At 34.7% G+C, this 17369-nt stretch overlaps 1 protein-coding gene across 1 annotated transcript in view; it reads right to left on the bottom strand.

Annotated features, from left to right (window-relative positions):
* LOC119637375 overlaps window positions 1-17369 on the bottom strand; it is a 56157-nt gene that overhangs the window by 3590 nt on the left and 35198 nt on the right. Inside the window, exons 2-5 of the mRNA XM_038033358.1 lie at window positions 9423-9500; window positions 9068-9352; window positions 8563-8875; window positions 8345-8495 (exon numbers count right to left, since the gene is read on the bottom strand). Coding sequence (XP_037889286.1) covers window positions 8345-8495; window positions 8563-8875; window positions 9068-9352; window positions 9423-9449 — 776 coding nt within the window. The 5' untranslated portion in view covers window positions 9450-9500. The remainder of the gene's footprint in view (window positions 1-8344; window positions 8496-8562; window positions 8876-9067; window positions 9353-9422; window positions 9501-17369) is intronic.

The raw sequence follows: 17369 nt of genomic DNA, 5'->3' as shown, positions 1-17369 counted from the left end.
TCTTATCTCTTAATATAAATTAAAAGAAATTACGGAAGTTAAATTTCTGGCTAAGATTTTGCTTTCTGTGTCGGATCGTGAGAATAATTTAGCTTCAGTAATATCTTTTTCCTTCATTTACTAGTTTATTATTAATTGTGGTCGATGTCCGAATTGAACAGAATTGACAATAATGTATAAAATTACTCTTCAATTTCACTTATGAAAAGGTTATTCTCTTCTATTCTGGAGAGGGAGCTTACTTCTGTGTCACTTCTTTTCAAGCTCATCAAAACTCATCAAAATTTTGTGATTTGTTGAAAAAAATAAATTCCTGCAAATTTGATTATGTTTAATGCTATTTTAATTAAGATCAAAAAAAAGTATTCGAAGCACGAAATCCGAGCACCACTTATGGTACAGGGTACATTAAGTTTATGCGGACGTACGTAACACGCAGAAAGGCTTGATATAGATTCAACTTTCAATAAAATTAAACCGATTGATTGGGAATCATTTTCTGAATCGATCTAAGCCTGCGCGCCTACTCGCCTGACGTCTGTCCATGTAAGTTTTTTGTTCAAACAATAGGTCGCTTTTGGAGATATTTTGATGAAATTTGGCACACACACGCGTGTTTTGATACAAGAATGAAAGCTATTGAAAATAGTCTCGCTCAGTCCCCCATAAGGCCTCATTTTGAAAATTCGTCATATGGAGCAAATTAAAATTTTCAAAAATTTCTGGACCAAAGTTGTCTGTAATAGTATTTGCAAACTGGTATGAACAATTTGGTTGAGCTGGGGAAATTTTTAAACCTCCTCTCATTTAATCCCAGTAAAAACATAAAATTTCCAAATAAACTAAGAGGCTACTGGATATCTATCCATTATATAGAATTATGTATTATTTTCAGGCAACCACTCGTATTGGGTTAGTAGTCCGGAAGTTTTCGTTTACTAACTTAACTTCGCCGCTCCCTGCACACGAGTATTTGTGATAGGACTTGTTAAGGTTTTTAAGTATGACCCGCAAAGGTAAATAGAGCTTATAATTGTACTTGAAAAAATTGAAATAACCTAATGGGCTCATAGTATGCGGATCGTTGAAGTCAATCCCGTTTAGTAGGTACGGGAGTAGTATCTTCTTTTTTATAACCTATCTTCGGAACAAAACTCATACCATGAAGCTTTTTTTTGTTAGAGACGGCAGATAGATTAAAAGCAGCTGATTTTCATAAAAAGAGTGTCTCAAGTTTGGATTCCATCCAAGATTGCGTAAGGCAAACAAAAGGAATTGCTTCTGCTCTGATCCAAGCTTCTCAGAGTGGCAACAGCAACAAGAAGACTGAACCACTGGAGCATTTTCTAAGCACGATCTCACCGGTGACATATACAACCGTTTGGTTATATAAGGGTTGTCAACTGTTTTAGATCATCGTTTGATAAAACCTATAGGAGTGCTTGATGCGCTAATAACTGACTGAATATGTACATTGAAGGACATTTTCGCATCCAATATTAGATTGATAAAACTGTCTCCAGCATCTGTTCGTAGTGTAGTATGCTTATTCGAGCAGTTCTCGAGAAGTGTAAACATTTGCATTTAGCTATATGAGGGGTCGTATCATTTCACAAGTGAAGGCAAATTCGTCGTAAGGGTGTTAAACTCACCTTCGTTATTGGGGGAATGAAACACTTTCACGTCATCCGCACACGTAAGTATGTCAGAATCACTTACAACAAAAGGGACAGCATTTGTAAACAGAATAAAAAAGAGCGAACCGAAATGGTTATCCTGAGGCACACCTGAACAAACAGCAATTTAAACAGAAATGGAAGAGTTGAATCGCATTTTTTGGATTCGATTCTGTAAGTATGAGCCAAACCAGTTTCTACGGATTATCGGGAAGTCGGGAAACATGATTAGTAACGTCAATAGTAACTGATTATGGATGACTCTGTTAAATGCTTAACTTGCATCAGTGTAAGTCACATCAGTTCGTTTGCCTTTCGAAAATCGGCTTGAGAGGTAGCTACAAAATTCTAGAAGATTAGTAATAGTACTTTTGTCTTTAACAAAACCATGCTGTTGATTACAAACTATTGACGATACAGGCCGTATCAATCTGTTGGCCTTTAGCTGTTCGGAAAGTTTAAAAATGAAACAAAATTTAGCTATTCCCCTCTAGTTGTTCACATTTTATTTGACCAAATTTATATAGCGCCAAATGATATGGTTACATTTTTAAATTTCTGAAAATACAATCGGACTTTATGAGCAAAATAAGCGTTTCACTAACAATACGCATATGATTTGTTCAGTTTTGAAATAAAAATTCGAAAAACAGAAACGGTTTTATACTCCCGTTGTGGGAAACACAGCCAACTTAAGCATATTGTACTCAGTGCATGATGTAGAGTGCAGCCACAAATAAATTAAAGTAAAATAAAAAACAAGACAGGGGGTACAGTTATCGAAATGCTGCATTTGCATTTCTTCAAATAACAGAGGCAAGCATTAGGTTTACACTAAGCACCCATTACCAGAAATTATGAGTAAGTAGTTTTACATAATTTTATAATTTAAAGAAAGAAATTTAGTGTATAATCAACCAATTTTATCAATAAAGTAAGAATTAATTTTGAACAGTTCAAGTCGAGCTCGTCTCGGCACTTTAGAAGATAATTTAAAATATTAATTCATCCCTTAAATAGTGACGCGGTGTGCCGAATTAATTTTGGCAATTAAAATAGTGCAAGTATTGGCGAGCCGAGCAGGCTGGGGAAATAAGTGCACATGTCCACTTTCTGTACACTTTTACTAAATTGCATTCACAGGGAATACTCTGTTTCTTAAAATTACTTAACACCGTATTATGTTTCTTGGCGCTGCAAACTTCTTCACATTACAATATTAATCAACTAGGATAAAATTATTTAATTAAATAACTTTATTAAGGTTCCAATAGAGAACTTTGTGTTCACACTGAAATGTCTTTACCGCAACACAGCGAATCCTCGATTGTTGATTTGCTGAATTGCAAAAAAGAAAGAGGAGAATTCTAAAGAAAATCCTGTTTTCGCGCAAAAAATAAAAAAATAGATTTACTAAATAAATTACTAATATCAAAATTTTTTGTTTTTTTTCTTTCATTTAAATATACTTTTATTTCATATGACAATTTATTTCTGTTTTGTGCTGGTTTCGCTTTTTCGTATCTTCCACAAATTCTCTTTTCCCTTCTCTTCTTCTTATCAATAATAATAGCTGTTTTCCATTTACTATTTGTGCACTTGTTTTTATCCACAAAACAAATACTTGGCATCACTCACAGATTTGTGACGTATTATGTGGAAATAAATTTATATCAACTTGCTCTTGTTGTATTCTATATAAAATTCGATTCAAAAACTCGGAGATAACGATGTACAAATCATATAGGATCGGCAATTTTACTTGGCTTCACTTTCTTAAGAAACATATGTTTTCTTCAATTTCAAATTAATAATGAGCTTAAGAAAGATTCTGAATTTCTTAATTAGACAAAATTTCATTCCACTAAATAAATAATTAATGCAGAAATGTTTTCTTCTTTCCATATAAATGTTTTTTTTAATAAAATGATTTTATTCGGTTGTGTCGTCCAAGTTATCTTTCCGGAAATTTTGTCATATCTTTAATAAATTTTCTGTTTTTCGACGCTTTTCCTTTTGTTTGTTTGTTTGGCATAATCGTTGTTATCTGTAAAGCATTGTTTGCACTTAGGTGGCTTGGTTGGTGTCCTCTGTTGCCACTTCGTCCTCTTGAATCAAGCAATCGCTTGAAACCGACAGAAGTTACTTTTATACATAATAACGTTTTAAGATTGACACAGTAAATTTGTTAACGGAAATCAACATTCATATTCATTCGCGTTCAATTTGTAATTATGAGCCAATAATTTTGGGCCAATCAAGAATCAATTATGAGTTATTTAGTCGGCGTTGTCCGTGTCTGCAAAAGTTACAATGACTGCTACTCGACTTCTGATTCCAGTGTATATATCAAAAGGACTATTTCTCAAAATGCATTGACTGCATTGTTAGTCTCATTACTCTATTAATTAATTTACTAGATGTACCATGTGTGTAATATTCCATTGCCCTAACTATTGGTTATATAATCTCCCATATATTGGCTATTAGACAGATACCACGTTGTTTATGTAGCTCTCAGTTTGTTTTTTAATTGTTATTTTAAAGTTGTTGTCAATCGATTGTAGGAAAATATTAACTTAAGATTCAGTTATGTGATTATTACTCGGTATGTAGTTAAATTATCTTTAAAATGTATAAAAAAAGAAACACACACACACACATAGAGTTGTAACTCTCTTGCAAAATCTAGAGCGCGACAAAAACATCACTAAACTTGAATTTTTTACAGAGAGTTCTATGTAGGTTTTGGGTTTTGTTTTGTTTCTAGTGAAAACTATTTCTCATGTTCATTTTGTTCCTTTATATTCACACATCTTACTTGGCTTTATCATTTCGCTTCTCTTCCAGGCTTCTGATTTAATTGAATTAAATTTTATGCAACCAAATCTGTGAGACTTCATTTACTCTATTTTTTGTTTCTCTTTTTATAAGTTGTACTAAAATCGCATCTCTTCAAAATTTGTTTTCAACTGGTTGATAATTTTTGTTGTATTGTGTTATTAAAATAATTTCTTTACTTTCATTTGACTCTTGTTTTGAATTTTGATTCCTTATTGTGATCTTACTTTTGAAATCTAAACAAAAGCAAGTGCATCGCAAAGACAAACAAAAACTAGAATTTGCAACAACAAGCACACACGGTACCAGATTTACAGTAACAATCTCACACCAAAAGATCACTCAAAAGCCCTTCACATCAAAATTTCATAGCAAGATTTCTCACTGAAAAACCGTTAAAGCGTATTTTCACCCCAGCAAGCTTAAACACCAAAAACTTTCGCACCAAAAACTTTCGCACCAAAAACTATTGTTCTCACATTCTACATAGGTTGTTCGGGTGGCGTACAAGAGGCTTCCCGCAACTATTACGGTTTAAAAAATTGTGAGCAGCGAAGGATACAACAAGTTACTTTTTTAAATATGAACCTCGGATGAATATTCCCGCCTACGTCAAAATTTCAAGCAAAGTTGCTAAAATCGGAGATAATAGTTCTTACGGAGCTGGACAGCTTGCCTCTTCACATAAAGCCATGAGGACCCAAGATTGCACGGCCGAGCATTCCCGTGCTCACCTCAAACACCTAGCTACTTATGTTCCCCTACCTTAATCTCCTACCCAAAACACTATATCATCCCTGATAAGCTTCTCTATGCAGTGTATGTGTGTTGTTTATAGTTTTCAAACGTAGGCCAATACATTGTCTGAAATTGTGCCACGGACAGACAGGGAGTGCGTATTTATTTACTTTCGCAGTAAGTTACAAGTTTTATAAATACGTGTCGAATAACTTTGTATATTGGGCTTACATATTCCAACTCAACATGGAATTCTTCTTTAAATACCAATAGAAATATATTAAATTGATTTCCATGAATTGAATCTAAAGATGACTTGATTCTTGAAGACCACTTGAAATGAAATAATTTATTTGAGATTAATATGTGATCGCAAGATTCCACAAGTTCGGCGCCCAGTTCCCACAAATTCTACATGTTCGCCGCCCAGATTCCACAAGTTAATCCCTCATTTTTCAAGGTTCGTGTCGTTGCTGAAGTTGTCTTTACTAAGTCACGATTCATTGCGCAATAAACAACAAACATGTAAAATAAGTATTAAAATTAAATAATATCAGCAAGCGTGCACATGTAAAACAAACTAAGTCCCTAATTACGAACACATAACTAAAAAAGGCAAGTTATACTGAGAAGATGTAATGACGAAATAGTGTTATAACAAATTAAATGCAAACGTTGCAATAATGTTTCTAATGAATGTTGCTAATGAAATATTCCATCTTGAATACATAATGTTTTTGCTTTTGTTGCTAGTGAAATGATCGAACGCCAACACTCATGTTTAAAAATCGTTATGGGCTTCCTACAATAATAAATTGGTTATCTCCGATTTTTCGAAGGAAATAAATGTTCTCTTGTTTTTTACGCAATCGTTATATTACGGAGCGTTATATTCACGGAGCAAACCGCTTCTGTGAGGTGATATATTTACGAAATATTATTTGTATGCAAGTCCAGGAATCGATAAGATGATTGAACTTAAGTTGAAACGAGCTTTTGCATTTCGGGATAACCTCTATGACAACCATTGTTTATTATCTCCCAAGGACTTACGTTCAGTTCATCATTGAACTATTTAAATGGTCAGAACTTTTTTTGAGACTTAATTGTTAAGCAATCGAGGCAAGGTAGCCCCTTAATGCTCTCACCGAAAATCGTACAAAATGATAACAAGAAATTATTCACGGCATCATTTAACAATTTGTATGAGAAAATAAAATCCTTTATCCAATGCAACTGAAATAAGGTTTATTTTCATGCCAACACAAAAATCACGCAAATAATCAAATTTTTAATTGGAAGTATTAAATATCGCTGAACATTTCTTGCCTAACAGATAATAAATGATTTAAGACTCTGTTTCAACCTGTTTCAACTGAAGTTATAAATATTTCAAATTTTTACTTATGAGTTATACTAAGTTATCTTTGCTGCAAATTCGTTTGCACGCAATCCATTCAATTATCCAATCCAATACCTAGTTTGCTTGCGTTCGCAAAGGAAACTCAGGTTTACATAAACGTTAATGAGGAGGTGAAAAATTAATAAAGCGGAAAATATTAAAAGCTTGGCAAAAGCTTGCTTTCACGCTCAACGTAATACAAGGTATACATACGTTCACCTATATGTATATGCGTCCAACAGTTTTATTTTGACAATGTACAACGTACAAACCGTTCACTAAGTTCAGCACGTGATGTAGACTTTTTTTTAAACATTTTTGACGAGTGATCTTTAGATGTAATATAATTTTATATATAAATATATATAATATATATAATATATATATATATATAATAATAAATAAATATTTTCTTTTCTCTCCCTTTTTTCTTACTCTTTGAAATAAACTTTCCCTTTTCAAATCTAGTAGCAATTGAAAGTTTTTTGTTATTCTATAAAAACAATGTTCAAAAAAAAAAAAAAAAAAAGAAAAAAGAAATAAGGAAAAAGAAAAACACTGTTACACCATTTCCATAATTGTGAATTATTTTAATTACTGTGTGTTGCCCTGTATGGTGCGGTTTGTATTATATTCACTTTAGTTTATGTTTAAAAGAAAGCTTAAAGCTTAGCATATATTCAGGATACGATGCAAACATTGCTTATATGAACATTTGCAAACAAAATCGTTGACAAAATAATAAAAATAATATAATAAAATATGTGCTTATAAGAATTATAGATATTACCAACACCAATAAATTAATAAATAAAACAACAACGTGGAGTTTAATTCTTTTTATTCTCATATTTTATATAAAATTTATTTAAAAGAAAATTATGTAGATATTAAGCACCCATAAGCCTTTAAACGCATATTTACATGTTCTAGATATAATATGTAAGGTTTTTCTTTTTTCATTTTGTAATATGTTTATGTAAAGGTTAATATGTCGTTATTATTTATGTGTTATTTTGGTATAAAATTTACAGTGTGCGTGTATGTATATTTGTGCTTATGTGTGTTATTATGACTTTAATCCTTTTTCTTAAATCTCTATATCCTTAAGTAACTGTCATGAAATCGTTAGCATATTTATTTAGATGACATTAACTTTATAAAGCGGTTTTTGGCGCTGTTTATATATAACTCAGTTAATGTCTGGATGTTTGTCTATGAAAAGCAAGAAAATTGTTTTAAAAAAGCCAACGAATGCTTGCAATGTAATTAGTTTTGATACCCTACCCCACTTGTGGTGCAAGTGTATATTATGTTTGTGCGGATGTATGCAACACTCCGAATATTCTACAATAGACCCGATTATTATTATAGCGATCGATTCAGAAACACTTTCTGATTTTATTTAAATATATCGGTCCGTCTGTCCGCGTCTCCACCTTGCTTTATTGTGAAATTTTTAAAATGTTATCATGAAATTTGGAACTTCGACGTGTTTTGACCCACGGCCGAAGTCTATTGAAAATGTTTTAGATCGGAGCATTTCTTCGACCATTTTCCATATAACGAGTTTTTACAATAAGGGATAAACTGTATTAAGCAAAGTAGCGTAGGGTATTTAACGTTGGGCCGTGCCCCTCTATAATAGTTTTACTTGAGAAAACTCATTTCTGTGACTTTTGCTTACCTTACAATTAACGGGAATATATTACGGCTTAGAGGAGCTCTGAAATCACGATAATACAATAGATAAGGATTTCTATTGTTAACGAACAGCGGAGGTAAACCGCCTCCTGTATTTGAGACAATGGCTACATCAGCACAATTTCGAAAGGTTTCTACAGATTTTAATAACGTGTCGTTCTCAGAAAGACGAAAAAAATTGAAATTCATTTTCGAACCTACCAGCCTTACCACAACCCACGGCCTCGGTACCATTAGAACAAGTGCCCCACATGTTGGCAGTATAGTATGTCCATTGTAAAACGCATTGAGTGCAGGTAACATATGCCGGCAATCTTACTTTATAACGGAAGATATCCTTCTTTTTAGCATCACGTGGTATTAGGTAACGATACTCTCGCGAACCCGATATATACAAAGGGAAGCGGTTAAAACAATCCTGGGTGGCTTCTTTGCGTGGATTGTTATTTGGACACAAGTACATCTCAAAGCGTCCGTAATGGTTGGCTGTTAATTCCACCTCAACTTCGATTTCCTTAAAGAAAAAAAAAAAAAAAAAAAAAAAAAAAAGAAAAAAACAATTTACACACAAAGCATAAAAAATAAAGAAAAATTTACTTAAACTTATAAACACTTTAACACTTAGTTTTCGATTGATTAGAATTTCAATACGAGCTCATCGGCTTGAGTGTTAACTTACTATTACAAATTAACTAATCTTGCCTACCTGACCGGCTGTGTAATAACGCGATATTATGCCTTTGCCATATTCACCGCCAGCCTCGTGAGGACGTGGTGTTTTTAAATGATACGCATCACCGCAAATACCACACCTACCAGCATTCTGTTCCCATTGCACTGCATAACCACCGCAAAATAATTCATTATCATTATAGTTAACCGGATTGGGATAACCGAAACGCCACATAGCATTACGTGCCGGTGGATCCATTAAACGACCATGACCCTTAACTAAAGTTAAACACTCCAATAAGCAACTGCCCAAGATAATCTATAGAAAAGAAATAATAATAACAATAATAATAAGAGAAGAAGAAATTATTACAAAATAAAAAACTTACCAAAATAATAAACGAACGCAACTTCATTATTAATATCAACCAAATATTATAGATGTACAGTTTTGATAAAAAGTGAAGCTATAAAAAAAATTTAATTAAATAAAAATCGCTCCACAGATATATGAAATTAAAAGTGCATCACGAGAGATCGGAATTCACTAAGTTCTTTATGAGGGGTGCATACATTGATCGAAAATTGTTAATTTTTATTTATTTATTTATTTTTTTCTTTCTTTACTAATAGCAGGGAACATTAGACGAATGGCCGACGTTGACGAAGATAGTGGTAATAGTATAAGAAGACACTATTACCGTAATTCGTGCCGTCATTTTTGGTTATTGTTAGAATAAAAGCAATTTTATTAAGCTATAGCTTAGAACCCGTCAATGCCTCGAGCATATACAGGCAATTTAGACGGTAGGATCACATCATGAGCCCGAAAAACACCGTCAGTTTACTAAATTTGCATCACAAATAGTAAGAAAATTATTTTGGATTGGGTCCTAATCTTTTGTAGCCACCACTTTTTTCTAAAAAAGGAAGGAAGTAAGTAAGGACTTATAGGCGGGTAGGGTCGATCATTACACACCTGCACCACTTCGTCTAATACAGTCATTCATTCGTTTTCTTAATAATACACCAAAGCTTATAAAGTAGTTTTATATAATCGCATACTTTTCATGGAAGCCCGCATATTGGAGAATGTCCGCAACATCATATGGCGTGATCCAAATTTCCGCAAACTTAATTTACTTTCTCAAAAAGTTTTATTATTTCTCAGTTTCCGTCACAAAATATTAGAAATTAGACTTTCTCTCCATATGAGGGCTTGCTTTTCATGATAAGCCCTATCTTTGTTGGAGTTGAAAAAATAGACCGATGTGATCCAAGCTCCCAATCCTCAATTTTTTTGCTTAGCTGCTACTATGCACTATTTTTCGTCCATAAAATATTAGAAATTAAATCCCTTTCTGAAGGGTTTATGAAAAATCGAATATGGAATGAGGCCCAACAAATACTCTCATGTGGTTCAGTTTGGGCCAACTTAATATTAGTGTCAAACTACTGTGAAGAACAAATTTTCATCATAAAACATTGACAACTAGGCCGTTTGTGCATATAAAGATTTACTTCTTCTGAGAATTCTTATAAGCGGTGGTATCCATCACCGTTATCCTGAAAAAGACAAAAACAGTAAAAGAAGTAAATTCCATGCTCCACGATATGGAGTGTGGGCTTGGCAGATTTCATCTGTTTTCAATACAAAAATTTTTGTTGCATAGGTGTGCGGGCGTTGTCGGCGACTCTTCTGAAAGCATACTTTTTAGCTCACTTCCGACTTCAGAAAAACAGAGATGTTCTCACTTTATTTTGTATTGTAGGCGTCCCCTTTCACCGGTATCTAATGCTTCGAAAAGTTGACGCCTTAACTTTCTTTGGCGATTCGATTCTTTCGAAACGGAATCATTCGGTTTAATCTCTTTTGCGGATTGTTGTGGAAATTCATAATTATTGCCGTACTTGAAGGTATCATAGTCAGTTCTATTGCTTTCCCCGAGACGCAGTTAACAATGTTACGAAGATTTTATCGGAATGATTTGAATTTAAAGAAGGCTGCATTGCATGGCTTATGATTCGTGCATTATGTAATCAGTTGAAATACTTGAAATGGGCTTAACTTAAATCAAATCACGAAGTTATCAATAATGATACGTTTTGGCCATTAGCAGCAACTCTATCTAAAAGTTAGACTGTAAAATTTTCAAAGCACCTAACGAACCTAGGTAGATAGATAGATACTTGCAGTAACTGACCGGCAGATACTTAAGAGTTTGCTTGTACAATTCTTCCGATTCCTACCCAAGGTTATTTAGTCCAAATAATATCATGTGCGCACATCATTAGAAATTTTCTTTTTTCTTATTCTTTTTAAATTGCAAGGAAATTAAATAGAAGTACATTATTTCAATTCGGAGAAACTGAATTTGTAACCGTCTCAGGTGTACATATGCGGTATACACCATATTAAGAATTAATTATGAGATGGTAAACACACGCATATGTAAAAAGCAAACCACTTAACTAATGTTCTGTGTACCTTTGTACGTGGTGTACATTCTCTGCTATCTAGGAGAAACGAAACTATGGACTGAATGTTGTACTGAAATTGTAAGTGGCCCGGTTGCATATATATTTCTCTTCTAATTTTCTCTGAATGATGGCTTAACGTTACTGTCCAATGCATACTCAGGCGTCTAACTGTGCATTGACTGCTGATTTGCCGATCTTGCTTGAGTTCCTGGAGAACACCGTCTACGTTTTCTGTGATCAATCGTTCACTTGTAGATATCGGAATCTCTCTCTATTTTCGATAACGTAACGTACGGCATTAATAAGGTAGTTAGTTTGCCGAATGTAAGACAAAATGGGCAATGAAACGAAGACAAACGTTGCACCCAATTGAACGGACGTGCAAATAAATTCTGTTCATTTTTTGATAAAATTCAACTTTGCTTAAAGTAAACTTCAAGTTCACAAACTTAACGATCGCAATATTCGTTATCAATATTTACGGTCTGTCGTCTTTCATTGGGCAGCTTGCGATAGAAGCTTCTTGGTCTCGCTTATCATTAACTTTGCAGAACAGCTAATCCGCTGATGTTCCGATGACTCGATCGATCTGAAACGGTGTTAATTAGAAGGACATAGGTGTGGAGGATACGTCGCAATCAGGAGATGTTCCCAGAGGAAGTTGAAGATCACTTTCCGCGTTGCTTTTGTTAGGCACGTAGGCACCTACATGATTTTCCTAGTTTTCAGAATTACAATTTTTCACCTGTCAACATAGATATTTCCGCACCTGTAGCTGCACTTTTTCAAGTTTAAGACCTAATCGAAGAACGCAATGCCCTAAAGGACATCAATCTGCAAACAACTGAAATCTATATCGTACAAATGCCTATTAACTAACTACCTTGCAGTTATCGATGCACGGAATTCCGCAAAAATTAAACGCGGTAGTTACGTTCGAAAGCGGCAAAAGCATTAATTCCTGTTCCTGTAGGGCGGCGTTTTCCATTCACACAATCAAATGAAGCGTACCCTCCAAGTTTATTGAGTGTATAATTATTTGGCGATTATTTCGTAGCGCAAGGAATATAATTTTCCCTGATTCATATGGGTCTTCCTTCATCGAGGACGTTCCCAAAAATTCCATGAGGCATTTTTGATAAATTGTTCGATTAATTCAACAATATTGTTAGTAATAGATATGTAAATATGGAACCGGAATTTGCTCATAGATGGCCCTAGCTTCCCGTTTAGCAGACATACATGTCTTGACTTGGCTTTTTTCTGTGTAATATTGGGCTATTTTGAAAAGTCTCCGCGATTTCTCCCCCGCTTTCAAGCTTGCTTTTGTAGCCTGTTCTTTTCAAATGATTTCAAACGGTCATGCGATTGCTGTTTAGTGCCTCCACCATCTCCCGGCAGCTTGCGTCCCAGTGTTGCTTCACCAGTTGTAAAATTCCATCGACTGTTCCAATAACTGCGAGGTGCATCCTTGAAAGCGAAATTTCCGGAATGGAATCAAGCAAATCACTACTGGATCCCTCGATCACTCACAGCATTTTCACAAATTTTTTTATTTATCTGCATTTTGAGGTTTTTTATAGCAAAAAAGCATCACGAGCGTATTTGCTCAGGTATTTCACTCATTTTCAAATCAATATAACTTTTTTACGCGACCGTTACCTTGGACAACTATCTTCACAAAAAATATTAGCTGAAATGTCACTTTTTAAACACATGTTCGCTTGAGACAAGGCCAGTGTTTTTCCCGATATATAAGCAGCAACCCCATCCCGCGGAAGAAACTGCGGAGAATTTTCAGTATAACCTAATATATATACATAGCAACACATTTTTACATATACATATACATATATACATATATATATATATCGACACATACCGCAACGTAAAAATATTTTTCCTAACACTAACGAATATGTCGAGTTTTATAAAATAATAAAAAGCATTCCCTGACAATATATTGTTTCTTCGCTCGAACGAAAGAATTTTTTTTAATCATGTCCCAGCTGAACATATATTTTAGTGTGACAATTCGTGGACATATCCGGTCTAATCATCCGTATCGGCTGTGAGACTGAATCGCTTCGGCAACGAGACGATAGTCTCCATCTTGGGTTGATGATGATTTGAACCGTTCGCGTTCCAAAGACCGGTGAAAATTATATTTTTCTGTAACCAAATGCTTTATACCCATCACGTCTGTTTAAAAAAAAAAAAGGAAGAACAGTAGAAAAACTAAATTTTGATAGTTTGTGATATTGGGTGTCATGACTGAATTCTCACTTTTGGTACCGTAGGGTGGCTGATAAAATATTCGCGGACACTATTATTCTAGTATAATCGAAAGCTGAAGCATTCTCAGTTTATGTCTCAGTACAAGTGTGCGAACTGGCACGTGCTAGCTCTTGCGTCTTGCTCACTGCTCGATAATTCTCTCAATTACATCGGAATCATTTTGATTGCATCCGTTGGACACACACCTGCTAAGTAGGATTGCTCTTAGTACGAAAATGTGGGAAAATGGCTCGATGACTGGTTCTAGTCAAAGGAGCACCAATTGCCAGCCAATTGGCGATCGGTTTTACTTCCAATAATATACTTTGTACCCTACAAGAGGCGTATTTTCTATACAAAACTTCCCCTTTCAAGTGTACATATCTGGTAATATTATCGACTCTGGTCGAGCATCTGAATCAAATTGATCCTGAAATTTGATTAAATTAAACTTAATTAGTTATACAGGACTAGATTTTCACTGGGCTTGATGCTAAGATTTGAATTGTGACAAACAACACACAAAAGATTCGCTTCAAATCTTATCCTCTTCACAATATATATTTCTCCTATTCATTCAGGCAGCCATTCGTATATCTCGATGACCTTCCCTTCGTCATACGATACAATTCTTCAAAATTCTTATATCTTGCTTCAACGCTAAATTGTTTCACAATATATTAATATTCAAAAAACGTCCGAGATTATTTCGGTTAGTGCTGTAACTTAAATTTTATGTCCTCAAATTGACCGTCACTTAGCTGTGCAGATTAGGGTCGCGACTACCAAATTGGTGTTCGGGGGCTCTAAAATTTTAATGCGGTGAACCAGATCTGGTCGTAGGTGTATAGAAAGTGTTCAGTCATTGATAGCGCAAGACTTATTGAACAGGCACCCAACACCCACTAAGCAGCGGTTATTGTCATCTATCTTTATCTCTCATTTTTACCTTTTTTGTGACTATCAATGTCAATAAAATGAAAAATTAGTCAGGTTTCACTGAACGGGGTGCGATAGATTTTGGCGATCCTATTATCATGGAGAGATTATTGGTCAGTTTGATCAGGATTATCCTGGAATATGCTATCCGTCGTTGCTCGTATCGTTCAGGTTTGTTGCGAAATATTTCTTATCATTTCCGCCGTGGGCTACAAACTTGGATTCAAAATTGTTGATTTCTCTTGTAGATATGTCGACTTATCTTAAAGTTGGCCTTTATGTTTCATTCGTCAGGTTTATTAAAAATGATTAAGGTTCATTTTCCCTGACGGGAACCTTCATAATCCTTTTCGTGTTCTTTGTAATAATTTTAATGACGCCCATAATTTCACTTCAGTACAGTACAGTTTGTACATGTAGCGGTGCTCATCACTGGTTTCATTTGATGACTTCTTCTCTGCCCGCAAAAATCTTCCATACTTATGATGATACCTATCTATTCACTCAAAAGTCAAAAAGCCCTTTGGTCAAAGAATGAATGTGCTATCGGAGAAATGGGAAAACGATTAAAAGTTTGGGAAGTCTTCTTGCGCGCTGTGGTCGTATCTCTTATTTTGTATGCGGAAAGTTTGTAATTTCTTTTTTATTTTATTGCTTTTTATCGTTTTAAAGCCCAATTAATTACAAAAGTGTTCAAATTCAACGAAATATATTGAACTCTTTGTCTTGATATTCATTTTGATTTTTGCGATTAGCATATAGCATTTAGTCAAAAAGTCTCTTTCTTCTTTGTTGCCTTTTGGCGCTTCCAAAGGTCTGCCTCATCCCTTTGCTTACTGTGTCTTCGCTAGTGTGAAGTTGGCGTCTAATTTTTGAATACATGACAAACTTTTTGTTTTTTCTTTTTTCATAATCTCTATTTTGCCTGTTGCTTGCTGACACGAAGTGTTTGCCTACATTAGGCCATGTGTCTGAGGGATTCATTACCTATTGGCTTCTCGAGCGTTTTTTCCATCCGAAGTGTGCAGGTATCATCGCCCGTGCTGTAGATGCGGTCATAGATTCTTCGAAAGAATTAGAGACAAGGGATGGTTTTTCTGAATTAAGCAAAAATCTCGTGACATGTGTTGAAAGTTTAAAAAAATCAAGATAATGTTCGATGAGTGTTGCTATCCAGAGCACTAATCTTCTCCTCCGAACTGTTTGAGATCTCTAAAATATAGTTGTGCACCTGGGCCTGACAGCATTCCATCACGTATATTGAAAACATGTTCTGTCGAGCTATGTGGTGTTATTTCAATGATATTTAATCAGTCCTAGTTCCCCCCTTTGTGTTGGAAGAGTAGTTTCCTTATTTCGCTTCACAAACGTGGAAACAGACATTACGTTGACAGCTATAGAGGCATTACCAAGTTAAGTGTCTTACCTAAACTGTTTGAGCGAATTGTTACTCAGCAATTAGCTTTTACTATCAAATCTTACATTTCTCCATTCCAGCATAGGTTTTGGAAAAGAAGATCAACTGTTATGAATATATTAGAAATCACTTGCCATGTTTTCAAGGCCTTTTTTAGTGGCTCTGGCACAGATTTCGTATATCCTGATTTTATTAATTATAATTTATTGATCCTCAAATTCTAAGCCTCTGGCTTCCCTTTCCACTTAGCAAAAGGTTAAGCTCGTATCTGCATACAAGATCATTCATGGTTCTGTTTAACTTCATCACCTCGGATGAATTTACCGTGACGCCTGGCGTCTCTCAAAGCAACCACTTAGGACTCCTTTTATTCAATTTATACATTAATGATCTCCCTTTGGCGATTATATCCAGTCATATCTTAATGTACGCTGACGATGTTAAATTCTCTTTTTCCTTCTCCTTGGAATCGCGATCGTATCAGCTTCAAATTGACCTAAATAATTTGGTAACATGGGGCTCGTTAAATCTTATGCAAGTAGGTCGAAAAAAATGCAAGAAGCTTTCCTTCTCAAGGAGGAAGTCATTCAATACAGAATATTTCATTGATTCGCATAGGTTAGGATTCTATTAAAGATTACGTTTTAATCTGCACATTGAGCTCTCGTTAAGTAAACTTAGGTCCGGGCTTGGTTGCCATAAGAGATGGTCCAAAGAGCTGTAAGGATCCTTACATTACAAAAAGATTGTACATATGCTGAATTAGACCCATACTTGAGTATGTGTGGTTGTGTGGCCTCCTTCCTAAGGGTATTATGTTGATTAAGTTCAATCCGTTCAAAACCTATTCTTGCTGTTTGCCCTGAGGAATTTGGGTTGGGATCCGCTTGTCTCTCTGGCTCCTTATGAGGTTGTTTCTGTTATTCTTACCGTCACTTGAGAAATGTAGGCTTATTCTTGGTGTTTCCCTGTTAAGTTAATTAGTGGTACTATCGATTTGCCCACATTAAGATAAGTGAGAATAGCTTCAACGTCCGTTGTCGCTTCTCTAAGCACTTTATTTTCATTAAGCTTAGTTAATGTAAATATATTATTATTATTATTATTATTGTTATTATTAATTTCGCCAGAGAAGTAAATTCTAAGACTAAACTCTTACAAGCACTAACATCTAAGGCTATCGGCTTTTATTAAAAATTTTACCGCACTTGAGATTCGAACC

Source organism: Glossina fuscipes, unplaced genomic scaffold, assembly GCF_014805625.2.
Source record: "Glossina fuscipes isolate IAEA_lab_2018 unplaced genomic scaffold, Yale_Gfus_2 59, whole genome shotgun sequence".
Taxonomy (NCBI): domain Eukaryota; kingdom Metazoa; phylum Arthropoda; class Insecta; order Diptera; family Glossinidae; genus Glossina; species Glossina fuscipes.
This window is presented reverse-complemented; position numbering and strand designations above follow the sequence as displayed.